The sequence below is a fragment of the Streptopelia decaocto genome (assembly GCF_964273445.1).
Source record: "Streptopelia decaocto genome assembly, chromosome: 3".
Classification (NCBI taxonomy): Eukaryota; Metazoa; Chordata; class Aves; order Columbiformes; family Columbidae; genus Streptopelia; species Streptopelia decaocto.
This window is the reverse complement of record NC_138656.1, coordinates 89,090,014-89,117,442: the sequence shown is the minus strand read 5'-3', so window position 1 is coordinate 89,117,442 and position 27,429 is coordinate 89,090,014. Positions and strand designations below refer to the sequence as shown.

General features: G+C 40.0%; 1 protein-coding gene across 2 annotated transcripts in view; it reads left to right on the top strand.

Annotated features, from left to right (window-relative positions):
- Nucleotides 1-27,429, top strand: part of KCNQ5 (potassium voltage-gated channel subfamily Q member 5) — a 287,966-nt gene that overhangs the window by 236,740 nt on the left and 23,797 nt on the right. For both annotated transcript variants that reach the window (XM_082047469.1, XM_082047470.1), the window contains exons 4-10: nt 292-467; nt 893-1,018; nt 8,747-8,857; nt 10,763-10,858; nt 14,137-14,231; nt 15,870-15,896; nt 24,412-24,632. In XM_082047469.1, the coding sequence (XP_081903595.1) occupies nt 292-467; nt 893-1,018; nt 8,747-8,857; nt 10,763-10,858; nt 14,137-14,231; nt 15,870-15,896; nt 24,412-24,632 (852 nt within the window). The remainder of the gene's footprint in view (nt 1-291; nt 468-892; nt 1,019-8,746; nt 8,858-10,762; nt 10,859-14,136; nt 14,232-15,869; nt 15,897-24,411; nt 24,633-27,429) is intronic.

Below are 27,429 nucleotides of genomic sequence, written 5' to 3'. Positions count from 1 at the left end.
ACAGTTTGCTACATCAGGCTTCAAAGCTCCTACATGAGGTTCCTTCAACACTGCTTCTCTTATCTGTATGTTTTAAAAATTACTACCCTCAGTTTTCACCCTGGAGGCTTCTGAGGCAGTTTTTGACACCTGACCTTACATCCCTATCTCAAACAGGAATCTCAGTGCTTTGGATTCCCACCCAGCTGCAGGAGGGGTCTCTATTTTGTCCCCTCATACAGCTCATGTTACATGTATGTGTTATTTATTGGTACTTGGACATTAATGATTTCTGTAATGTATTTCTTTCAGACATCATTGTTCTCATCGCTTCAATAGCAGTTGTTTCTGCAAAAACTCAGGGTAACATTTTTGCAACATCAGCACTGAGAAGTCTTCGTTTCCTACAGATCCTTCGTATGGTGCGCATGGACCGAAGAGGAGGCACTTGGAAATTATTAGGTTCAGTAGTTTATGCACATAGCAAGGTATGTAATCATAAATTATTTTCTCTTGTTCATATCTTCACTTAGTGTGATTCAAGAGGAGGCCAAAAAAATAAACATTTAGCATTTTTGAGCAGAATACCTAAAATTTTCTGAAATAACGTCAGTTGTAATGGGCTTCAGGATAGATACCTTAGTTAAACACTAAAAGTTCTAAAAATATGTTGAAAACTTTGTCCTTGATATGCTGTTGTAATTCAATATATATTGTTGAAGTTGCTGGAGCATCAAGCCATAGGAGTAGATTTGGTCCAGTTTTAGAGAAAATTTGCATCTGTAGAGAAGCATTTGACTTTTAACTGCCTTAATGCCAAAAATGTATATAGATATTTTCATAATGTCTTCCTTGAAATGTCATTCTATTCAGTCTTTCAAATGGATATTGATCTCTGATTTCTTTTATCTAGGAATTAATCACAGCCTGGTACATAGGATTTTTAGTACTCATCTTTTCATCTTTCCTGGTTTATCTGGTGGAAAAAGATGCAAATAACCAATTCTCCACATATGCAGATGCTCTCTGGTGGGGCACAGTAAGTACAGAAAAATAGTATGGACTGTTAACCCATATGCTAGAGTGCTCTGAATGTCACCTGCTGTGGATTTTAACTAGTGTGCTGTTCAGTTAATTGTTTTCACTGGCAGAAAACTGGTCTGAGAAGCTCCCTCCTCCAGCTGTTCATTTGCACATCCATCATTCATTTCACCTCATCCTGCAGAATAGCTGCTTATGTGTTTCTCCTTCAGACCAAACCACTGAACCTTCAAGAGAAGAAAGCATTTTATTTTTTAACCCAGATCCTTTCAGTGATACAGTTTGTAATATGGTCCCACGAAGAGCTGCTTTGATCCAAACCAGAGGGCTGTGAGCTGCAGTGCAGGAAAAGGAACAGGTGTCAGGAAAGAAAAAGGGAAAAAATTGTTACATCAGCTTTGTAGTGAAGTAAAGAGTATCATCAGCATACTTAGAAATGATGTTGTTTCCCCTTCCTCTGCACCTTTAGCAAAAAAAAAAAAAAAGCAAAAGTAAATGTTCTCATTCTGGTTCACCAGTGTTCTTCAATTATTTTTACAGGTGTAGAAGCCCTGATTTAGTTGAGCTCATGCTTAACTATCAAATCAATTGTTTTTACCCTGTTGAAATCTGTGAGATCTAAGTACATGACTGACTGCTTTTCTGAAAGAAGGAAGATATATCATAGAGTCATAGAATACCAGGTTGGAAAGGACCTCAAGGATCACCTGGTCCAACCTTTTTTGGCAAAAGCATGGTCTAGACAAGATGGCCCAGCACATTGTCCCACTGAATCTTGAAAATGTCCATATGAATGCTTACATGTTTAAATAAACTAGGCTTTAAATGAAAAATGAAAAACTGGGTCTGAAATTTTGCCTTTTTCTTTTTTCTTTTAGTGGCACAATGTATAGGCTTTTTGCTTAAAGACGCCCTATAGTGAGCTAGACTTCTCCACCACGTGGGGCTTAGGAAATCTGCCCCAACAAAGCCTATGGCAGAGCTGTGGCCAGGCAGTATAAAACTGCTTTTTTTTCTCCTTTCCTTCTCATCCTGTAGAAAAAACACCATGAGCTCTGAAAGTGAAATGGTAGTGAAATGATGCCTGTGAGATCATTAGTGCTGACATAACCTACAGCACTCATTAGTTTTCCTGGAATAAGTGCGAGACCTGAACCAGCCTCTGCCACCTTTCCTCATCAGAGGGATGCAGAAATGAAGCTTTCTCACCTCAGACCTTCTGCTAACAAGACTTCATTTGAACTCAGTAGTATCTGCAAGCAAAGACAATGTGCAGATGGACTGTGCAAAAGCCTTTTCCAAAATTATTTGAATCATTGAAAAATATTTTTAATAAGTTTTGTTTTCATTTTCAGCGAAGGTCAAGGTCACATACTATTAGTAGGACTAATTTATGTATTTGAAATTTGTTCATCTAAAGGTTAATCATTTGTTACATTTCTTCACTAGAGACTATATTCCTGTATCATCTGTGCACAAAATTGGGAGCTTGGAAAAGCCAGACCTAGGAGCTCTTACATGTGTATTTACAGATATACAGGAATATTTTTCCTGTAACTTGTCGCTTTAGAGCATCAATGCAGATCTCTAATAAAATACATTATTTTATCCTGTAATCCAAACACATGAAACAGTCATGTTGGCTAAAGTCATGAGAGAAAGTTTTGCCCTCAGTCACACCACTGCAATTTATTTTGTGGTTTATCTGTCTGTAACTTAGAATGGAATTCAGCCGATGCAGGAGGAGTTTCACTTCTCTTCAAAAGCTGAGTTCCAGGTTTGGCTTAAAGCTTTCTGACCTGCCCTTATTGACACAGTTGTGAAGCATCAGGCTTGGGATGCTGGTGTCTTCACTGATGGGTACCCTGACTCTGGCAGTCTGTAAACACAGTTTTCCCTTTGGGGTGGCAGTGGGGACGTGGTTCTGCAAGAGACCCTCCTGAGGTCATGTAGGTGGGATGTGGCAGTGCATGGGTCTGGGAATGTGCATTTTCAGCTGCTTGATTCTCCAGGAAACATCCTCCACCTCTCTGCAACGCTGTTTAACTGAGCACTGCATAAGCAGGGAGTCTGGACTAAGCAGAGTATTGTACCCACCTGCCAGCAGCAGGCAATAGTGAGGGGACATGTAGCATGAGGATCAGGAAAGTCCCAGCAAACTCAGACCCAGCTCTGCTGTCCGACTGAAGCAGATGTCAGATCCAGATCCTTCTCCCTGGGCAGCTCTAGCAGCAGGAACAAGATCTTTGTTTTACAATTTGCTTCTCCACTACCTGCTGACTGCTATTTTTTAAGGAAAAACCCTGCTAAGAAATAATAATTGTATAAAGCAGTACTTACATTATTTTGTACACTATGAAGTGAAAATGTGTGACTCATAGGTCAGATAAGTGGTGCAACTGAGAAAATAGAAATCTTTTCTTGACATCAGCAGGAAAAATAACAAATTATAATAAAAAACCTGAAAACAATCTATACTGTATATTTCTATATCTTCTTTCCCCAGTGTGTGATATGAATCCATTTAAATTTTTGATGTGCTTAAGTGCACAAAGTTACTGAAAATCAGTGTTCCCTCTTACCTGTTATCTTTGCCATTTTAATAATAGTATTTTTTGTATAATATGTAAAACAGTATGTGGGAAATGCATAACGTGCTTCTTAGTCATGGTTGTTTTTACTGCCAGAGTAACCCACATGCAGATTTTGAAAAGGTCAGATTGTGTGGCATTCTAGGAGAAATCAATGCTTAGTCTTATTGATTTGTTCATTTGCAAAAGTTGTTCTAATTTAAACCACAGAGTATCTACCAAATCCCAGACTGAATTCTGTGATGGAAGAGGTACAAGAAAGAAAAGACTGCATTGAAGTCAGGCGCAAATAGTTCTCTTAAATTTCAAGCTTTTAGAGGCACTTACACCCCCCACCCCTTACAGGACTAGACCCAGCATGAAGTAATTAACCCATTCATTGATTGAGATTATTTGAAGGCCAGACGCTGCTATGGTAATTTCACTGACGCTGTTTTTGAAGCCCATCGTTTTATACTGAAACAGAAGGCAAGATATGGCATCCTAATTTGTCTGCAGATACTCCACTGTATTTGCAGTGGCACACTGTACTGTGCAACCTGCAGTTTAAACATCATGCTAATTTTACTATTGTGAATATTCTTGTGGTTGGGGTCCCCACAGTGCAGCCCAACACAGCGGCACACGAGTGTGTGTTATATGAAAAGTTCAGGTTCAGAATTTGCTTTGATAGAGAAGGTAAATTCCTTTAACAGAGTAAAATAACTAAACAATATGGGAACAAAAGGTCAATTCAAAAACTTAAGTATTTCAAAACCAAATCATGCATGGTTTTCTGAGAACTGCTACTGCTAGCTAGAACGGTGTATGGTTAAAGTGGTATTTAGTTTCTATGTTAATTAGTTTTACCTGCAAATGTAATGCAATTAAGATTCCTGTCTGTCTGACACATTTGGCAGAGTTTCTCTTAATAAGTCATTATTTTCTAGAAATATCCAGTTGTTATAGTTAGATACAGAATGGCTCTGGCACTCCACAGTGACCTATAGGGGAACAAAACATCTTACGATGGATAATATTGTCACAATTACTAGCTCAAATGATGACATTTTTCCCATTTAATGTAAGGATAGCATGAGCAAACTACAGTTTTTTCAGTTAATTGGTGTCAGGTAAAAATTCAAAAGGTAAGTGCTGCTAGCAGAACATAAAATGACATCAGAAAGAAATTTTAGGTTAGAGAGAGGCCTCCTGGATCCTATCTCATCTAATAGAAGGCACCTAGATTATATAATCACATTCATTATTACATTACCTCACTTACTATTAGCATATTTATTAGCTCCAGCAATGAGATATAACAGAAGTTTTCTCATCTTTCTGAGTTTTCAGTCTAGCCAGGTGATACTGCCTGCCTTGACTGGTCTATCAAGACACCTCATTTATAGAAGCAATCAAGATGGAGTGTTTTGCATCTGATAAAAAAGACAGGACTCAGATAAGCCATTTAGCCATATAGAGTGTGATCCAGTTGCTTGAACATAGGCGTACAGTGCCATGGGAAATCTGTTGGAGGGTCTGCTGCCTCTCCTGCAGGAGGTCCCTGTTCACATGCCCTACGGTATCTCAGGTGGCGCTAAACATTTGTTTTCAAGCAAGACTGAGTCCTACATTTTAGGATAGGATGAGTTACCTGCTGGAGGAATCTGTTTCCATTGTGCATGTTGCGGTGACCAGGTCATGCTAAACACGTGTGTGTTTCATTTTTCAAGTTGGGTGAAATGAATCGTATAGGAACAAACTCTAAAAAGTGGGGGTTTGTCTTGGTTTAGGCTGCGGTGATGAGACACAGGGCCACTCAGCAGGTATCCCTAGAAAGACATGATGTTCACACCTTGTTATTTCTTTTCTGCATCTTGATCTTCTTTTTCACTACTTTGCTTCCTCTGACCAAGTCTCCTCTCAAATAAACAACCTGTCCCTAATTACCTTCACAGGTTTGCTAGAGATTTTGTAGTTCTGTGACCGAGTCACTCTTGGCCTTGTATCGTACTGCTGATGCAGTCACTTAGGTAATGCTGTCCTTGTAAGACTGCAATCCCCAAAAGGTCCCAAAGAGTTTCCTCCAGACACCTTTGAACTTGGGTCACAACTCCCTTAACCACCCGCAGGATCCAGCCTTCCCTCACAGTGCTGGCTGTAACTTCTGTCTGCTTCTTACATTACTATCAGGGACGTCTGGAAATTTCACGTGTTGTCGTGGTCTTACGTCCAGTAGTTTTCCACAGCCTGCTCAGTTAATTTAACCTCAGAATAATGCCAGTCCAGGCCCGGCCAGTAGTTTAGTCATTTGCTTGCAGCACTAACAAAGATACTGAGGTTTATTCCTGAACTCGACCCTGAAGATGCCTGGAAAAATATTTTCTTAGTTGTGTGATGAGAGTAATATAAAATGAAGATCAAATCCATTTGTTCAGTGTTGAGTAAGATGATACGGCACGGTGCTGACACCCATACACCCATGTAAAGACCATCCTGAGATAAAACAGCTTAAAGTGAACAAGAAGCGACTGATACTCTTAATCATATACTGATACCATCAAGTCTTCAGGACCTAAAAGAATGGGGGGAAAGGCTTTAATATGGTCCTGTTATTTTCTTTGGAGTAATTCCAGAGATACAGTCTATGTGACTGCTTCTGGTTTTGGATTGCTCCCAGATGTCATATTCCAAAGGTTCAAGTTTATCTTTGGCTTCTTCGGAAGACAGTTCAGTGGCCATATCATTAATATGCAGATGACAGTTCTGTTTCCTTCTTGTCAGCCCAGGCAGGAGATATCTCTGTACTTTCCAGTGTCTGGCAGAGATAGGGAGCTGGAGAGAAGCCAAGAAACTGGGCTCGTTCTGGAGCTTCAAACTGCTTCGCGATGACTGACCTGGAAACAAATTTTGAGGAACTTTTATTCAGGGATTCATTTGTTCAAGTCCTTTGTTGCTCTCAGGGTCTTAATAGTCTCAAACTATTCTGCACTTGCCCTCTGATGAGAAGAGCTGGGAATACCCTCTTCAGCAAACAAAGGAAAGCCAAACCAAGCCCCTCTGCCAGGCCCAGAGTGTGGTTGCATCAGCTCACCTCTGCCAGAAAAGAGGGAGCTGCATTCCCATCTCCCTCCTTATCACTCAGTCTCAGCCATGTGCTGCCTTGTGCAGGCTCTGGAGCTCGTCAGGTGGCTCCGTGAGCTAACACAACAGCAGAAAGAAACCATGCACAAATGTGGATAATTCTTTCCACCATCCTGGGTTGCATTGGCTCTCCAAAGAGTCCAGCAAAAGCTGGGAAGAGGGAATGGGGCAGGGAAGTGAAGAGGAGCAAGGAAGGAGAGTGAGACCTGGCAGGCATGCAAGGTGGTATGCCTGTGACCAGGCTCACATTACTAAGCCTGAGTCTTGATAACCACTTGAAATTTCAGCTGCAGCCTTAATTCAGCTCGCTCTCTTTTAGTCACTGTGGCTTTCTGAGGGTAAATTACACCCGCAGCTTGTTCCCAACAATGGGAGCAATTGAAAGCACTGTTTACTATCTACAGAGCCCTAAATAGTTGAAATCTAATTACTTCCAAAAGACTTTCCTTCTTTTGTCCTGTGGTGACCCCAGCATTAAATAGAATTGCTTTGGCCGTCTTGCCTAGGAATGAACTTTGAGGAATCTGGAAGCAAAATAATGTCTCTAGAAGGCATTTTCCTGAAGAACTCATTCCTGCCAGAATATTTGCTAAGCCTGAACTTGCCCACATTTGGTACACGATGTAAAATAATTCTCCCTGCACATGTTCTCCACTAACAACAGGCCCTGGAGTCCTTGGCTTTCAGCCTGCTGTTGTCTATCTTTGTCCTCTAACATCGTGTGCCTTTGCCTGAGCACGCATCCTGCAGCCTCCCACCCAGCTTCCAGAAATCCTCCACCCTGCCTGCACCTCCTCCTGCTGCCCGCACCAGGCAGCAGGATGGGTCCAAACTCCCCAAGGGGGAAGCACAGAGACATGGCTTTCTCCTGCCAGTCCAGTCCCCAAGTTTGGGACTGGCACGCTTCCCCAGCCAGGAGCAGCCTCGAGGACATTTCCTTGGTTTGAGGAAGGACCTCAGCCACACACAGACATGAGAAAATAACCTTTTGCCTTGGAGACATGCTCTGTAAACCAACAACCACACACATCATTATCCCAGTGGCATTTGCATATGTGCTGCATTTCAACGTGGCCTGCATCCAATGAGTGGCATGGGGAGAGCCCTTTCACGTGTACCAAGTCATCCGCAGTGGTGCTTCACAGCAGGGGTGCTGGCTTTCCCAGCACGGCTTATGAAACATCTGTGTGCTGAGCTGCTGGTTGCACTCATGAAAGGATTACAGATGCCCTCCTCTTCCTCCTTGGCCTCTCCCCATGTAGCTCTGAGCTAACATTGTCAACCAGCCGGAGGTGCGTCTGCATCTGCTGCTGTGTAGGAGTCTGTGAAGCTTCATGTCAGGAGTGATGTAGGTATATCTGGGCCTGTCATAAAGAAGGGGAAAAGACCAGAAACTTCTTAAAGTTCCTTCCAGCTTTGGTTAGCGGTTTTTGTGTTTCAGAGGATGATCCACTTCAAATCGTACTGATGGGCTTGTAGAAAAGACAGCTGCTTCTTGCTGTTCCTTTGAATTTAGCTTGTTTGTGAACTTCAACTTCCTTTTAGACCTACTGTGTTTTTCCAGAATAATCTGTGTAATTTATATTTGTGTAGTTATGCAAATAGATACAGTTTTATATCTCCCAGCTGAAAATAGGTGAAACACTTTTACATCCCTGGAAAAGAACACCTTTTTCTGCCTGACTCACATAATGTCCTGTCATGTGCCTCAACTTTAAGATCCCAGACCTTCTGGTTTACTATTTTTAAAACTTATTTATTGCTTATTTAGGTATTTTTCTCACATTTGTTATTTATCTCAGTTTCATTCTGTCATCAACAGTATTAAGTTTTCATAGAAAAATGTATTCATATTAATTTACTTATGTATGTTTTCCTTTTAGAAACAACTATATATATTTCATGTATCTTGGGTTATTTAGTGGAAATGCTGCTTTATGCCATGCAAATAATCTGCAACTAATCTCTCAGTGACTTCTAGTAAACCACATTGTTCATTCATTTCTTTTTAGATCACATTGACAACCATTGGCTACGGAGACAAAACTCCTCTAACTTGGCTTGGAAGGTTGCTTTCTGCAGGATTTGCTCTACTTGGCATTTCTTTCTTTGCACTACCTGCTGTGAGTATGCTTATGAAATTTGTAAAAAGGTAATAGAAACTTCCGCAGCTCCTACCGCTGTTACGGTACAAAAAGCTGAAGGAACCTCTCTACATGAACAACAGCTGTTTAAGGCTTTTTGCTCTGTGACAACACTGGTGAGCTGCTATCCAAAATCCAAATGAAAGGTTTGGTGTTGCTGTCATTGCTTGAGTTTCAGGGAGTTCCTTTGGCAATAACAGAACTTGGATATAATCCTGAATTTGGTAGCATACTGTTGTTGAAAAATCCTTTCTTTTGTTATGAATAGTGGCTCATATATTACTGGTTTTCTTTCAGCTGATATGATTTGCTGAATTAGATTCTACTGAAAAAAAGTGAGATATTTCTAATAGGTTGTCTTGTACGACCATATTCAGGCCACCAACAGAGGGTAATAGAAGGCATTAAATCAACCAAAAGCTAATGTCATTGAGTGTAAAAATGCAACAATAATTTTCTGTGAATGATTCTAAATAAACATAAAATTTATTATGTTGCTTTTTTCAATGTTCGAGAGATTTTAATGGTAATGGGAATCATCAAATGATTGAAGTATAGTGTAGTTTCAGAAGTAACACTTCATTTTTGTGAGTTAACTTCCTTTCTTTTTTAAATTAGCATTGAATAAGCATGAGATCAGAAGTGACATTTGTATATTGTTGTATTGCATCCTGAATAACATATACAGAAAATCAATATTTTAATGCTAGGATTCATTATCTATAGATCACTATAAAATACGTATGTTATGACAATACATTTGTTTTCAGCCACACGGCCAAACCTAGACTAAAAGTCAGCATTTGCCAACAGCCTTGAATCATCTAGTGTACTGCATTTATTTCTTATTCTAAGTACAGAGAGTATTTCAGTATCTCTGGCATATTATAATGCATTCTAATTATATTTATAATTGTAATACATTACCTATTTGTGAATACTTGGCATTTAATGGCAGCTACTGTAATTAATTCTCTTTGTTACCTAGTCACCACTAACAAGAAAGTTAGTGTTAGCAGGACTACAATGAACATGTAAAAGATTAATAACCTTACATATTAGAGATGCCAGAACTTTTGTTCTCCATGTCATATCTATATACAGACACTCATTTTCATCACAAACACTTCTGTGTTGAATCTCTCTGTAAAGCAAAATATATATGTGAATCTTGTGCATTTATAATATTAAGAATCAAGTGGAAATATTCTTCCTTATAATGCAGACACATCCAGCAGAAATATTATACTCTTTGCAAGCCAAGGAGGGAAACATTCTCAGTCTTTGGGGTCTCAGTTCAGCAGGGGTCTAAATTGTCTTACTCATTTGAAGGTAGAAAAGCCAAAAGGGGAGACATTTCATTGCCAACTTTTATCACCACCTATAGCATGAACACTGAGGACTATTTAGATGGGACAATGAGAAGAAATGGTCGTAATCTTTCAAGCAAGGCATATTCTGTCTTTTCAAATTCAAAAGTTTTGATAAGCACTGAAGATATGGGCTTTGAAGTTCATTTAGAGTTGGCATATCTGGCAGCTGGGCATTTCATCATTCCAGGCTTAAATTCCTCTGAATGTTCCTGCCTGATGTTTTAAACATAGATACATATCCGTGGCCCTTAGAGTTGCAGGAACATAGTGTAGCACAAACCCAAGCGATGGTTGCGATGTGTGGTCACTGGTAGCACCACAGATGTTGTCTCTTCAGTATGAGTCTTCTGCTTCACCATGAACGGGCACTGTTGTTGAGCCTTATACTGTCATAAATGTGTTACCTGAAGCAATCATGTGGTGTGACACCTTCGCAAAACCTTTGCACGTGATTGTGTATATTTGTTGAAAAAACTGCCTACATAATGATAAATGGTGTATCGTCTTATAGGGCATCCTTGGCTCAGGATTTGCATTAAAAGTGCAGGAACAGCATCGTCAGAAGCACTTTGAGAAAAGAAGGAATCCAGCTGCCAGTCTAATTCAGGTAAATATGAAATCAGTGAAAATGTAACAGTAGGTGGTTCAAAGTACAAGTTTTATTTTTTCAGTTTGGAAAGTTTCGCGGAAATAACATTTAACAGATTGGTTATTTTAATTAAGTTTGTTCAGCGATTGCTGTGTGCTGCCATAATTGTGTACATAGCATTTCTATGTTTAGTTTTTGGGTTGTTTTATCCATGATGAAGAAACCAAGTCAAGGATGTCAATTGCATGCCTGCAGTTAGTGAATTATGTGGAAAAATAGAATTGATCCCTAGACAACCCAGCTGACAGCACAGCACTCTGGCCTATATTAAGCTACTTTTCATCTACTGTCAGGGTTTAGGGTGCTCCAGTGAGTCATGTACTTGGTGAAAATGAAAAGTGTCCTGCCCAGAGAATTGCTTTCACTATTAGTCAATTCAAAACTTGGAAATGTAGGCACTAGCAATTCCAGAATGTCTGAAATTGTCTGAGGTGGTTTCACTGAGCTGGTTTCAGCTCTAATATTGACATGATGGTGCATATCTACAATTTAGAAATATTTTTTTTTTAAAGCAAAAGTGGCATGATATTGGTTAAACAGCTGGTCTGCATGTTTTTTTTTTTCCTTAACTTGCAGCCCTAGTTAAAAATGAGAAAATCCTCTAAAGAATGATTTTGTACCAAGCTTTACTCTACGTGATTCACTGGAAAAAAAAAGGGGGGAGAGGGAGAAATAACCTTCTAGCATTCTAGTTTATTTTCTTGGGATACCAAGTGTTTTATGGGTGCTAGTTATGCTGTTGTTTTAAATTCTGAAATAATAAATTCAAATAAAGAAACTGAGCGTGAATATACTAGAGTTCCATTATAAGTTCAGGATAGATGCCAGGCTGTCTTTGAAGCATTCTTAAAGTTAATAAATGTTTTCCATTATTACTCTTAAATGATTATTAAATACTAAATATTTGAGATGTAATATTTATTAGAATAATTAATAAATATAAATCCACTCCTTTTGGATCTATTGTACTGTAGAATGTCTGGGATATTTCTAACACATATATTCTAATCTGCTTCTTCCAAGTTTGGCTACCAGAGGAAACACACATTAGATTTAGGTTTTGGATGTAGTTCTTATTATTGAATGACAGTTGAAACAAAATATTAGTAAGACAGAATGCTAAATAGATTAAGAGTAGCTAAGCTGACTGATTTCACAAAGTGACTCTCGGTGGGCAAAAACACTGCGGAAGGAAGACATTTGTGGTGGGATCCCAGCGATGAAACTTGTTCAACATTTACATGTTCATTTTCATGTCCAGCATTTTCAGTGGTCTGGAAATTAAATGAAGTTGCTGATGGAGATATTTGTCAAGAGCATAAGGCCTGACAGAATGGTAAAGATGAGGGCAGGCACATGGGAATGAACCTGAGGATAACCTGGGTGACTTTGTCCAAATGGCTTAATTTACCAAATACAAAACTTGATCAAGAAACAATGAATTCAGACTATTACAAGAGGACTCTATCCTAATATTAGTGACTCTGGAAAGGATTTGACCAAGGATGAGAAACACAGAGGAGAAAGAGTGAGGAAGAAGAGTGAAGAGCTTCATACGAGTTCCCATTATGTTACTCCAGCTGGTTTATTACAGTCCTTAGGTAAAGAACCAGAAAGGTAACAAGCAGGAGAAGGTAGATATTATCACTGTATATGGTGATGCTGGTACTAACATGCTGCATATTAACTCAGCATCTACACTTTGTAAATGAGACTGAAAAATTGGAGAAAGCAAAGAAAACATTGGAAAAACTTAGTCCAGTACTGGAGAAAATTAATAATTTATAAATGCAGGATGTGTCAGAACTTCATATCATTGTCTACTGTAACACTTCCTGCACTTTTTAAAATTATCTGTTGTGGATGTTGATAATGAACTACCATGGAAATCAGTGTGCTTTAGCTCACCAGGATAATGCTTATTTTATAATCAGTTACTCTGTAGAATTAGTCTGTGCTAACTCCTCTGTTGCCATAGGTATGCTGTCTGCTAGAGCCTTTACTTAACTTACATTATCTGTCTTTATCACTATAGAAAACTGGAATGTTTCATAGGGACATACTTTTCTCAATATATTTAGTTTGTGACAAATATCCAGTGTGAATATTATTTGAACGTAAGAGTACAGCGAGCAAGTACTGAAACCTACAGGACTATTCAATGTAGGAGACAGAAATGTAACAAGTGTCTCTGGCTATAACCCAAAACCAAAGAGTTTCAAATTAAAATAATGCAGAAATCTTTGACAATGACAACCATCAACCAGTGGAATGATTTACAAAGTAAGTGACAGGTTCTCCATCTGTAAATGAAGACTAGCTGTATTTCTGGGAGATATGCAGTATGAAAACACAGATATTAGATTGCATACAAGAATACCTGGATGACATTTAATGGTTGACAATACACAGAAAGCGCACATACTCAGCTAGTACAAATTAATTTAGTTATGCTGACATCAGGGAAGCTGTTCCAGTTTGTAGACCTGAAGATTTGTCTTACAGTCTGCATGTAGTTATAAATCTAAAGGGTGAATACATTTTTCAAAGCTATGCTTTGGTCACTCACCTTTGAAATGATTCATTTTGTGTTTTTAAACATTTAGCAGTGTTTCAAACCACAGAGAACACTTCACTTTTCTTCTAAATGCTTTTTGTCTGGTTTTCATTATCATTTACAAAATGTATTATGACACTTTCTTTACCTCAGACTGCAAGTTTGTGTGTGTGTCCCATATGGACTTGTCACAAATAAATCACTGCAATGCTTTTTTGGGCACCTGTATGTGTTGAATATCTCCTGGTGCTTCCACGAAGCCAGTATCTCTTACTTTACCATGTAAAGTATATTGTGATTCACAAAAGTTTTGGTAGGTTTTTACTGGTGTTTCCTTAATCAACCTAATCATCCCAATCTGAGCAAAATCCCCTCTCTCCATAATCAGTGCAGTGGCATTGTCACTTCATGTTCTTGGTTCCTTTGTGCTTTTCTATTGTTTCCCCATACCAGGCTTCTTGGCGGTTTTATTCTACCGACGCCAGCCGAACAAACCTGACAGCCACCTGGCGATATTATGAAAGTATTCTTCCTCCCCTCAGGCATGTATCAGTGCTAAGAATGATAAAAGAAAGCCACGACTTGTATTGGTTACTAATATGCTTTTCAATTTTTTGTTTCATCCCCTGCTCCCTCTTGCCTTGTTTTTTTCTTTTCTTACCATATATCCTGCACGTAGTGTGTATGGCGTAGTTATGCGGCTGATGAGAAATCGGTTTCCATTGCTACCTGGAAGCCTCATTTGAAGGCCTTGCATACCTGCAGCCCTACAAAGTAGGTACAAATATGGCAGCTGGTGCTGTTCTTGATGTCTGTTCAAGCTTAAAGAGAATTACTATTTGTCTGTTTCATCATGTTTTGTCTTCTTAAGTCCTCTCATTAAAAATTTCTACTAACAAATCGTATTTATAATATCTAAGAACCTAAAACAGTGAGATAAATACAAATCATTGCTATTTATCTGAGCACAGGCATTAGAAACATTTTCCTAAAGCCCCACTCATATATCAAGGTTAATGTTTCACCCAGTTCCAAATTCTCTCTAAGGAGAAGATATTAAACACAGAATCACAGAATGGTTGGGGTTGGAAGGGACCTCTGGAGATCATCCTAGTCCGACCCACCTGCTAAAGCAGGTCCACCTAGAGCAGATCACACAGGAATGCACCCAAAAGTTTAATGCAGAGCTTGTTCCTTGGTTTAATGGTATTTTTATGCCTGTGCCTCTGTGTAAGGCTATTGCTACAGATCTGTCTTTATGAGGGGAGAGAGTCTTGTGGTATTCTGCAGGTGAATACACTGGGCAATTTGCTCCTTTTTGTCATAACTTCTGGTATATTCAGTATTTCCTTAGGGTAAATTATATCCTTGGTTATACACACAGTCAGTGGAAGATGACTCAAAAGACCTCATGTCACACTTTGGGTAACAGGAAATATTTGATGTCCTAGTTTGGGTGAGAACTCACAGAGCACCGTCAGCCCAAGACTATTCAATAATTCAGTAAAAGATTTACCAGAAGGTAGTAAATTGACTGATTCAATACAGGGCACAGATCAGGAAGTAAAAGATACTAGATAAAGATGAAAAAGGAGAGTGCTAAGAGCCTTATGGGAAAGCTCTGATAAGCATCCTAACTGTTGTTATTGCAGACAGTGCAAGAGAATTAGTGGTTTCTCTCAAAGCTGGGTGATGAACATCCACATGACAGTAAAAAGGTAATCGTGTGCCAACAAGCTCAGCCAAAAAGAGGTTTGGCTGTGTACCCAAAACTGATCTTTGAATTTCAAAGAGTTGACAAGAACAGAGCCATAAGTAATCCATTACCATAACTGTAATTCCAAAATGCTCCAAACTCAAAGGAGCTTTTAGATTAAAAGTTACATGGAATATTGATCTTTGACGTATACCAACAGGTTAAAGGCAACATTGGTATAAATGGATGGATATAAAATTACATAAATAAGGAAGCTGTATCCCACCAACAATATTCTAAAATACATCCCTCAAAAGTACATCTACTTGTTATTTTAAATAAGTGTATTGCTGTGCTATCTTAAAATTAAACCTTTTTATTTACTAGAAATAACTTTATCTAATAAGAGCCTACAGCTTTCTGTTGTATATGTGTCAGCAATGCATTTTGCCTAAGTGCTTTGCCAACTGAGTCTGCAGTGGTATGTACTAAGCATGTTCTGCATGTGTTAAAACAACTGAATAGTTTCTTTATCAGAAGCATTGTAGTTACGAGTCTTGCTTGAATGTTTTTGTGGTTGCAATGTAACGTGTGTTGTACACTAATGATCATATCCATTTATGTTCATCATATATCTAACATCATGTGTAACTAAGTGAAGTGATTACTATCTGCATAACAAGTATGTTTTTTCCCTCCCACTCCCTGACCTGAAGAAAAGAACAAGGGGAAGCTTCTAGCAGGTTTGTAATTTCTTTTATTTCTTTTATCTGTGAAATTGCTGCTTCTTAATGGCTTTTAGATGCTTCAGGTTCTGTACCATAGGTTCAATGAACTGTAACTGTTAACTGATAATAAACACAAGTTGCCTTTGTTTAAACTCTTATCAATAGACTAACGCTGCTGAAATTGGCTTCTTTGTCCCAGTTTTTGTATGAAAAATCTAGGCAGTTTTTTTACTTTTCTAGCCACATATTTTAACTATGAGGGGGAGCTCAGTTTGAACAGTGGCAGAGTAGCAATGGAGCAGCCTCCCCAGACTCAGCTCCTGGGTAAGGATGTGGCCCTCAGCTTCTCGTATAAAATGGATGCTCACGGTTTCCAGGAATTGCAGTGGAAGTTATGGGCATATAGTTGAATTTGGCTTTATGAACAAGCCCACCAGCCCCTTGTCACGGGGGAGGACCTCCCAACAGGGCTGGTTGGATGTCACCTCAGCAAAGGTCCGTGCTGCCCTGCAGAAGCACCCTTAATGCTTCCTCAGTGCCGTCTCTCCACATTTCCTAACTTTTTCCTGCCTTTCCCTCCTAAGGAGAGTTTTGGGACATAGCAGGTGGGGGAAAAGGACCACTGCAGTGGCTCAACTCCTCTCACGTCACAGTTTGCTCTCTTGCATGTTCCTGTTCAGGTGGAGAAGGCAGCCTGGCATCTCTCCAAAGGCTGGGAGGGCAGGTGGTGTTTCCACCCAGCCTGGATGCCAGCTGAGGACCAGGTGCCTACAGCACGCAGAGGCAGGCCTTGGCGGGACTATCCTTGCAGGGTAAATTAAGCCCTGGAGATGCACGTCCTAAGGCAGTAAGAGAAATGCTGCTCTTTGCTGCACTTACAGCTCAAATCCTTAGAGATGGAAAAGGACTTGGTGGCTACAGGAGAAATTACACCACCTCTGGAACTCATTAGGGATGGGAGTCAGCAGGCGTTTGGCAGCTGGCACTGTGGTATCAGCACAATCAGAGAACGGTGGAGTCTACCTCCCATCAGAAGATTATGAAAAGACAAGGAAAAAAGTGTCGATGACATATCAGGCCCTGAAACACACCCACCCCTGAGCTGTACTGTGGTTCACAAACTCTTCTGGGTTATTCAGTCAGGAGTGGCAAGTCTTCACATCAAATACCTGTGTCCCATTCCACTTTGCAGATTGCTCCTCCAGCACCTTTCCCTGATGTGCATATAACTGCTGTTTGTGTCACAGTAACTCAAGGCAACTGGATTTGCTCTTAAGTGTCCCTCAAGAGCACTTCACCTGCTCTGTCAGCTCTGTGACATTTCATATACGTTACCTCCACAGGCTTGCTAGCAACGTATTGGTCTCATTAAATTATTACAGCCTAATCAAAACTTTTTGCACTTTCCAGCTATATTTCCTACTCCTTCAACAGCAACATTTAAAATTGACTTCAGCTTTATTAAAGGTGGGGCTGAAGGTGGCAGCAAAAGAGTCCATACTCCAAAAATGTGATTTGTGTAGAGGAGATAGGATTTTCTCAGTTGTACCTGCGAGCACTTAGAGACAAATTTACTTACAATAAGTAGAAGCTAGATGCAAAAAAAAAAAAAAAAGCTGTCAAAATTATATTACATACTCTATGTAAGTGATAACTGTTGTGGTTTTTAAAGTAGTCAATGATTTAGCCAGATTTTTTCACTTTATTTTCACTGAATGGAAGAGGCTTGTCCCTTGTGAAACTCTTTAACTAATATGTGCACTGCCGAAAATTAACGTAGGTATAAAAATGAACTAGTCAACTCCTGAGGTCCAGCTCTACAGTAAAAACCCTACAGACCACTCAGTGCCTTTTAGAAAAGGTGTGTTTTGTCAGTGGCTGTTTATCGTTCTTATGCTGATCTACTGCTGTATGTTTGTGTCACTAAAAATACATGTGTTGTATGTGGTCTTTTGTGGTAAAAATGTAAATGCAAATTGATGTAATGTACTTCAAGATAACTGTCCTCGACTGTTTAACTTCTTTCTTACTGCAATGCTGAGTGACTTGCATGGGATGCTATGTGAACTAAGTAAGCTGCTTCTTGTTTCACTCTTCCAATGAAAATGTGTTTGCACAAGTAGTGCATTGGATTGCTTTCTGAATATGCTCTTTACTCCATTCTAATAACAGTGGTGAAAAATTGTTATTACTTCAGGTAAAAGTTAATTACTTTTTCCTACCAAAATGACTGTATTTACAGAAATGAATTTGTGTTCTGTTATGTATAGACCTACAGTCTTTCATTAGGTAACTAAATGTTACTGTGCATTTGAGTTGAGAGAGCTGTGCTTATGAGGCTGTACGCAAATAGTATTTATTTCAGTTCAATTACATAATGTGGCTGAAATTCTTCCTGTGCAGGAAACTAGATCAAGACTGATAAGTCTTACAACATCCTGAGAGTATAAGCAGTCTTAAGCTGTGTGTAGGACATGCATTGGGTGTCTGCAAAGAGAGAATGTCACCCATCTAGTGTTGTAACTAGTGAGCCTGAATACGAATTCCCTATTCAGACAACTCTGTCTGGTGCAGTAAGGGGGAGTTTTGCCAGTATAGGAGCTTGGGGGAAAAAACTCATCCCTGTTCTGAGGGAAACAAGTAAATTGTAGTCTGGAATTCTCTCCACCTCCTATATCATATCTGTTTCTAAAAATAAATAAATTTAATGTAAACTCTCTGCATGCACTGTTATGAAAAAGAATTGCCAGTGATGCAGAATCTAACTTGAGGTGGAAAGCCTAACCCCTTACCTAGCAGTGGAATGCTTAGTAACATGGTCCTCTATCTCCCCTCACTCCTAGTAAGCTTTGTAGTAATAAACAGAAGCTCTTCAGGATGTACACCCCTCGGAAACATAGGTACTCAGCATCCTGCCTATTCACATGATGTTTGAGAATGCCAACTAACATCAGGTGCATGATTCATTTACTTCCCCTCCTTAATGCTTTCAAGTTCTTTACTTCTCCAAAGGAGGTTTCTTGATTTTTTTTTTTAAGTGCTTGTGGTTCTCCTCACTGCTTGTTGCCTGCAATAACATTAAGACAATGGCAATATTACCAGTTGTTTGGCTCTCATCTGGTCAGACAATTGCAGTGTGCAGCACGCGCAATTTGCCAAAACATGGTTCCCCTTCTCCGCCTGAGACTTGAACTTTTTGAATGCATTGCCATGCAGAGATTAAAAAGCAGGGGTTGAATATTTGGGTAAAGACATTTCCCGAAGTCCAAGAGGATTTTTATAACCACAGCAGTAGAGTTCTCCATCTAATCATTAGTGGGGAATATTAAGCTATTGATAACATTAAGCTATATCAACAGTAAAAATGTGTGATTGTTTTTGGGAAGAATCCCCTTGGACACAGCCCGTGGAAGCTGTGTCTGTGTCCTGTACTGGAAGGTAGAGGAATGCATGTGAAATCAACCATCTGCTTCAGCTGAATTCTGTGGAAATTGTGTCTCTTACCAAAAATAGTAATTCCTAGATGGATGGATCTTGCAGGAAGAAACCCTTGATTTATAGCTAAAGCTTCTTACATTTTTGTCTTACTTTTTAAAAATAATTTAAAAATCAATAGAAGTACAAACTGATGATAGAATATGGAAATAAAAATAGTTTCTCTTCATCTGGAAACTGTTTTGGAAAGGAAAAAGTACACAGAACTCATGAACTTCTCTTTTTTTTTTTTTTTTTTCTGTTTGACATTATGTCCCTGAAATTCTTGTTATTACTCATTGAAGGTATGAGATATAACACAACATGTCTTGGGTTCGTGCTCCTAGCATGAGACTGGTGGAGAAGTCTTGAGTGTTGGAACTTCAGGTCTCACTGTGCCATCCATTGCATTTGCATTAGTTCAACTTGCCTTCTTTTCAGTAAATTTGTCTGTAGGCTTGGTAAGAATCAACATCTGTATTTATTTGAAGTTAACTGCTGAAAACTGGCACGTACGTTTGATTGCTATTGTTTGTCGTGGTTGATAATTTTTGACAGTTTTAGGTTCTGCCTCAGCTCAAGATCCAAAGCATTCCCCCTCACCCTCAGGCCCTTCAGTTACTTCTGATTCATTTCAATGTCTTCCCATTCCCGCCTCCACCAGCTTGCTCAGTCTGAAAAGGTGAAAACCAAGTTGTAAACTGTGATTAGTAGCAAGCAGTAGTGCTGCTGGGCTGAGGCTGAGGCAGGGCAGAAGATAAACTTGACCAGAAATGCAGGAAGGTAGGCAGGGAAATAGGGGAGTGGGACTGGGAGTCAAAGAGATGCTCAGTTAAACAAAAGTACAGTAATATGGTCCATGAAAGACAGACAGAGCTGTGAGTACGGGAGATAAAAGCAAAGGTTTGTAGGCATTTATCAGTTAAAAGAAAATCTCATCAAGTCCAGTCATTTGGTTGCACACAGAAATGTTCATTGCCCCTGCAGTGAAGCTACAGTGACCTCTAGTGTCTCTAAACACCTATTCATAAATCGAAGCTGGAAAAGAGAATTTTAAAAAGACAAAATAGGTCCTCTGCTATCACAGGGAGATGAACAGCTCGTGCATGTACTGACAGGAGGGATGTGTGGTAAGATCCTACAACTGAGCTTCCAGAAGGCAAACAAATAGAGAAAAGTCACTTGCTTTTTTTCCCACAGGTGCCAGTTGTAATTGACCTCCACTAAAAGATTAATGTATTCAATATGAATATATTCCACAACTTGCAACCTGCAAGGATAGAGGAGCAATACATCCAAAGAGATTGACATTGCCAAGGAAAATTGTAATGGAAAGCAAATATATATATAGATATATATAGAGAGAGATATATATACTTATGTGTATATATATATTATGTGTGTGTATATATATATATACTTATGTATATATATATATGTACACCAAACTGGGATAAATCATGTAAGGTACAAGAAATGATGGACAGACACACACCTGAAGGAATGCAGAGATGACTGAAAATAGCTGTTGTTCTCTCAGATCCTTGTCATTTAGGTCTGCTTCAGGAGCCTGTGTATTTTTAGAAAGCATTTAGACACCTATTTTCCTGATTCTTTCTCCTGGTTTTTGCCCTTTTGACCAACATTCAACTTAAAGTTCAGGATATGTGAATTTCCAACGACCTTTAACAGGTTTGCATTAATTCAAGGGATTTCCTTTGGATATCATGCAAAACAGAGAGGATAAAAGGGGAGAGAAAAAAAATATAATAGACTAGGTCCTGCAAGAAGTGAAAGATTTCTAGCACAGCACTGGATCATGCTAACTGAACCAGCATTAAATCAGAGTAAATGGCCCTAAAGACTTCAGTGGCTACTGATTCGAGTGCAGAATGCTCAAAGATGCTTGAAAGGACATAAGATTATCTCCCCTCTGTGTCTCTAACATCATCTCTACCTCTATTGCAACAAGAGGGTCAAGAGCCGGGAACTACATAGCCTGTACGGAAAGGGATTTTCACCATGGGAAAAAGCCTGGTCAGAACACCCCCAAAATTCTCTGATTCAGTTATTCCTTCATGATCTGATATTTATCACATATAGAAGAGCCCCAGGCAGTGTGCTCCCAAGGACAGCAGGTTGCTCTCTCCCAAGCAAGAATTCTCCACTGCTGCAAGCCACAAGGACCCAGTGACTTCAGAAACATTTCCCACCAGTCTCAAAACAGGAACAGGGATCCAAGAAGCAAAGAACTGCGGTAACCAGTGTCTTTGGGGAAACTCTCAAGATGCAGAACAGAGTTTCCAAAGCACGCTTCCTTCAGGGGCTGTTTCTCTTCATGATGCAGCATCCTCCGCATGGACCCTTGGCATGCCGTTACATTGTCATTGCTACCAAGCAAAATTTTTAATTGTTTTTTTTAAGTATGAGGTCTGCAATTTAAATTAATATTTTCATTCTCAGTGTTGCACTTTTGAAAAATGTCTCTAGTACAGATGAAGTGTCTACTGTTCCTTTCACATTGCCTCATTGCTTTGATTTGGAGAACTAAAGATATTCAGGTTAAGTAGCTGTTGTGTACCATTCAGCTTTTATAAGTGAAACAACCGTGTGTACAATCATTTAAAGGCAGCCATTGTTTTCATAAATACAAGTTAATTGACAGTACAACACATCTTTTTTCATTTTTTTTAATTTTCATTTTTATTTTGGAGTTAATGGGATTATAAAAAATATGCTCCATACTGATCATTTTAATCAGTTTATCAATTTTTATCGATTTCCCCATCATTTTAATTAGTGCAACAGGAAGAGAGCTGTCTTGAACTTTTTTTTGCTCTGAGATCTGTCAAAAAATATAATTTGATTTCATTCTTCCATAGCAAAAACAATTTAAGCCATAAGAGGAGTTAGAAAAAGCAAAGGAGACACATGCCTAGAATAATATCTACAAGAAGAAGTCCATTTTGATTCTGTTGCTCATGCTGTTTAGTATGACAATGCAATAATGCGGTTAATGAGTATTTTACAGCTTATATTTTCACTAAGTTGTACAATGGAAAAGATTCCTGAGCTGAAATGTAATTCAGTCTTGAAATGTATTTTTATTGAAAATTAAATTTTAGAACTCACTTTTCTTTCAAATAGTAGGTTCTGTGAGTCTTGCATATTGCATATGCAACAGCACACAATACTGGAGGTCTGGGTAACAATTTGCAATGGAAATAGGTAACATTTCAAGCACCGTGATGTGTTTATTTCAACAATTGCTTACTTTGGGCAAAGGAAGAAGGGGATTACATTCAGAAATTATAGTAAAGGTATTATTTCAAGTAATTCAACATGCCATATAGAAATATATTTATCTAATAATCTTTCTGTTGATGTGCTTATTTTTTAGCATTCTTGAAAATGATCTCATTATAACCTTCCCAGCATGTGCTTTGCCTGCTACAAACTGCATCCTTTCTGCTCTCAGTGATGTCTGTATTCAGCATGAAATGCTATGCTGTGCTATGCATGGACAAAGATATCTGATTATCTCAACATTTCACAGCCACAGAAATGTATACTTTCTATTTCATATAATTACATATTAACACTGTATTTTCAAAGTGCAGTAGGTTAAACATCTAAGAACCACATAGTCTGTGTTAGCATTAGTTAATTAGCCACAGAATTCATTGCTGTTGAAAATATGAGCATGCTGAAGCTAAATGCAAAGACTTTGAGGGTACTAGCAGGTGTCTTAATTTTAAGTAGAGTTACAAATTGCAGATAGACCGTCTTTGTTACAGGTGTTTTAAAAGCACCCCCGAAGCCTGTGCCAGGGCAATGGGACTGAAAGACCCAGTAACATCATCCCATGAGGAGCTACTGCATTGCTCCCATCATCTCTCCCCTTGCAAGAACAGGACCGCTGATCAAGGCAACCATTCCCTTGTACAGGCAATTTAACTTAACCTTGTAGATAAAGCAAGGTTTTCAAACCCTGGTGTCAGACTTCCTCTCTGTTTCCCCTTTGTGCCCTTTGCTACAGGAAGAGACAAAAAATATCAGAAATGTTAAGCAATGAGAAAGCATAGGCAGATAGTCACAGTGACCACAGGGTGTTCATCAGATATGTTCGAACATGAACAAAGGTAACCTAAGCACTGGAAACTAGAAAATCTATATATCCCACACTTAGCTGACTGGAGAGGAGGGCTATAAGCACAGGAGGGAAAAAAAAATCAGCTTACAGTTGGCGAACTGTAAGACCACAGGGCCACCACTGATCCAGCAGTTGCAGTCATGAGCTTGGCTGGACTTTTGTACCTGTCCTAAAGCACCTGTCCTAAAGCACCTGTCCGATACCACCTGCAGGTAGTCAGCTCCCGGCTTAATCTCCAGCAATGACTTTAGTGAGCACATAGTGTATCATTACACTTCCATTAATTTGTCATCACGCTGTTTCTTGGATGTTTTGTTAATTTTAGTTTTGTCTTGTCCAAGTAAGTGCTGTAAGAAGGAATTCTGGATGTAAGTGATCGCTAGCAATGCATATGAAATGTTGGAAGTGCCACATCTTGAAAAAGCATGAATATACTAACAGTGTTTCTGCCTGCTTAAAAAACCCCCAAACGATACTACATGGCATGCAGTAATAATAGAATACATTTTGTTCTTGTTTATCTGGAGAGATGGCCAGAAATGCACTGAGCTGGGCTAAGATGGAAATAAACCTATTTAAAATTCAAGACATAGAAAGAAAAAATCCTAGAGATTAATCTATAATAATTGGGCTAAATTTTCTTTTCTTTGTTAAATTCAATTTCCTTTACAAGGTTATTCTGTACTGTAAGATAGACGGCTATTGATAATGCCTCTGTCAAAAAACAATTACATCAAATCTGTTTCATTCCCAAATGAAATATATTCAATGAAAATAAAAGTGGGTAAGCAATAGTTTTATACTATTGAGAATTTTTAGAAATCATTTTTTATTATCACACGATAGAAAAAAAGAAATGGAGTGGGGGAACTATGAAATACAATATATTTCTCTTCTTCACAGTCAAAAGCTAAGTTTTAAGGAGCGGGTCCGGATGGCCAGCCCACGAGGTCAAAGCATAAAGAACAGGCAGTCTTCCGTGGGAGATCGCCGGTCACCAAGTGCCGACATTGCCACTGAGGGCAGCCCGACCAAAGTCCAGAAGAGCTGGAGCTTCAACGACCGAACCCGCTTTAGGCCCTCGCTGCGGCTGAAGAGCTCACAGCCCAAACCCGTGGTGGACGGTAGGAGCTTTTTGTGCCTGGTTTGCCATTGTGCACTGCCACCAGCCCACTCACGCTCTCACATGCACTGTGAATGCAACCTGGTTTTGGGAAGCAGAAAGGATTGTTGTGTGGGGGCAGAGATACAAGAGAGCTGTAGCCTGCTTCAAAGAGCATGCCCAGGGGATTTTGTTTAAATAAGAAATTTCATGTCAGTGGTGCATAGGGAGTGACAGGAGGAAAAGGGGGTCACTCCGGAAAATGGCAGGTGCACTAAATGCATCCCACAGGTTTGGCTGCAGCAGCTCTGCTGTCACAGCCCCTCTCCCAGCACTGGGTGCAGCTGCTGCCCAAACCCACTGCCAAACAAAGTCAGCATTATTGCTTTTATATATTGCTTTCTAGAGGGTGTTTTAGATATAGGAAGGACTCCTAATGCATGAAAAGGTGAATCCTTGTAAAAATGGCTCACTGACCGCACAGCAGGTGGGAGCGTAACCTGTCCCACATGCTGCCTCCCCATGGGAACGGATACTGCCTCTCTACACTCTCCGTTCGCCAACTAGAATCATAGAATATTTGGGGTTGGAAGGGACCTTCAAAAGTGCTCTAGTCCAACCCCCCTGCCATGAGCAGGGACATCTTCAACTAGATCAGGTTGCTCAGAGCCCCGTCCAGCCTGGCCTGGAATGTCTCAAGGGATGGGGCATCTACCACCTCTCTGGGCAACCTGTTCAGTGTTTTACCACCCTCATTGTATTAAAAATTTCTTCCTCATGTCTAACTTCAATCTCCCCTCTAAGGTCCTGTTGGGCATTAAAGTAGCCACTGTTCAGGGAAAGATCTCCATCTACAAAAACTTCCCAAAACAGAGACAGTGACTCCCCTAACAAGAGAGAGCCAAAGTGCGTGAGAGCAGCCCCCCAACAGGCAGGAGCCAAAAGCACCAGACGAGCCCAACCCCTGTAAAAACAGGTCTGGTACTGAAAGGTGCACTCACACAGCTCTGGGGGTACCACTGCCCCCCTGGGTTTGGATTTGGGTTTCCCCATTCACATTTTTCCCAACTTATGAATGCTTTGTTCTTTCCTGGGGGACCCCCAGGCAGAAAATAAGGGAAACTAACTGACCAGCTACAACAGGAGTCAGTGGGAAAAGGTACGTGGGAAATTTGGGAAAGGTACCATATAAATAATTTGATCCGAGTAACGAGATAAAAATTTAAACTCTTTCTGTGATGGCAATCACACATGTTACATCGAACAATTGTGGTAAAACTAATTAGACAAAAGTGCGATTTCAGTGTCTGCTTCCTTTTTAAGAGCGCATATTATTGCGACGTGTAGGTCGCAAAACACCCATTGAACTGAAATGCCCCATCCCTCAGCTGAGGACATCCTACGTAACACATCTCTTCAGGAAGAGCCTGGGTAAATACACGTTTCCTGGAGGGCAAACAAGACAAACCAACAGTGTTTGCTAAGGTCATCATTCCAGGCTAGCCCACCCTGCAGAGTCCTCTCAGATGCACAAATCCTGAGTTTGACTGCATTACCATGAGCTGCTGGGGTACCCCAGCCGCCGGGCTGCCATCCAGGCCGCTCACCACCCCTCGCTCGGTCCTGGATCACAGCCCTGGCTCGTGTCCCGCGGCAGCTGCGGTACAGGGCCTGTGCCATGCTGGCCGGGGTCTCACGCTGACGCGGCGCTGGGACGAGGCCACTTGCACTGCAACGGGATGTGAGAAATGCTCTTAAGTACCAGAGTGGGCTTTCACGCTGCCCTGTCTAAATTCAGACTTCCTACGTAATCATTTTCATAGCACAAGTATCTCCCAAAGCCACGCCAGAAGTTATTTCATAGCTTAAACCCCTGTAACTCGCATTGTGCGTGGAAATGACGTAAGAAGAGAGTAATTTGTTGAGCACAGTCCCTGGGTGTCAGCGGCTCACTGCTGGTCCAGCCTTGCAGTCTGCACCTCGCTCAAATGTCCATTTATTTTTTTCATCAGTCCATTTGTCACAGACACATTTCCTCAGCATGTCCTCTATTTGTCCTGTATGTATTGTTGTTAATAGCAATGATCCACGCAAGAAGGTCATGTTCCCTCTTATTGTCTCCTTTTCATGGAAAAGGTGTCATAAACGGCACCTTGGGTATTTCTGTAGATAAAAGATAATAACAACAACAGAGAGTTCATTGCTGTGCAATCTTGCTGCTCCTCAGGGCAAGCGCAGTCTGCTTCCTTGCCAGAGGTTTCCAGCTACTAGTCCACCCTTATGAACTGGGGCCAACAGATATGACCAATTTCTCATCCATGGCAGGAGGAACAGCTTCCATTGTCTCCAGGTTTTAGGCAAATGCCAAGTTTCCACTCTGGGACCCAATCCAGCTACTTCTAGGAGTGGTATCATCAGAAAGATGTCCAGTGTGCTCACTTGCTGAGGGGCAGCTCCTTGCTACCTTCCTCAGTCTGTTGCAGGAAAAGTCAGGCACTACCAACCTTGATTTTTTTTTTTTTTTTTTTTTTTTTTTTTTTTTTGGTGTTTTACCAATTTCATAGTTTGATATGCTTTCTGCATTTGACAGCTCAATGAAAAGTATCTGGAGATTATGTATTTAGTTAAGAATATATTTCATTTTTCACTGGCTGAAAATACAGTATTTGAAGCATTTTATTAATATCTCTTGGTTGTCAGGGATGATTTTCCAGCCAAATTAGAAACCACCCCTTTCTAGATAAAAATCTAGACACAGAACAATACCCTTGAACAGCTGGTCCTTCTGTTGATTCTTACAGCTCTGTTGCATGTTTTTG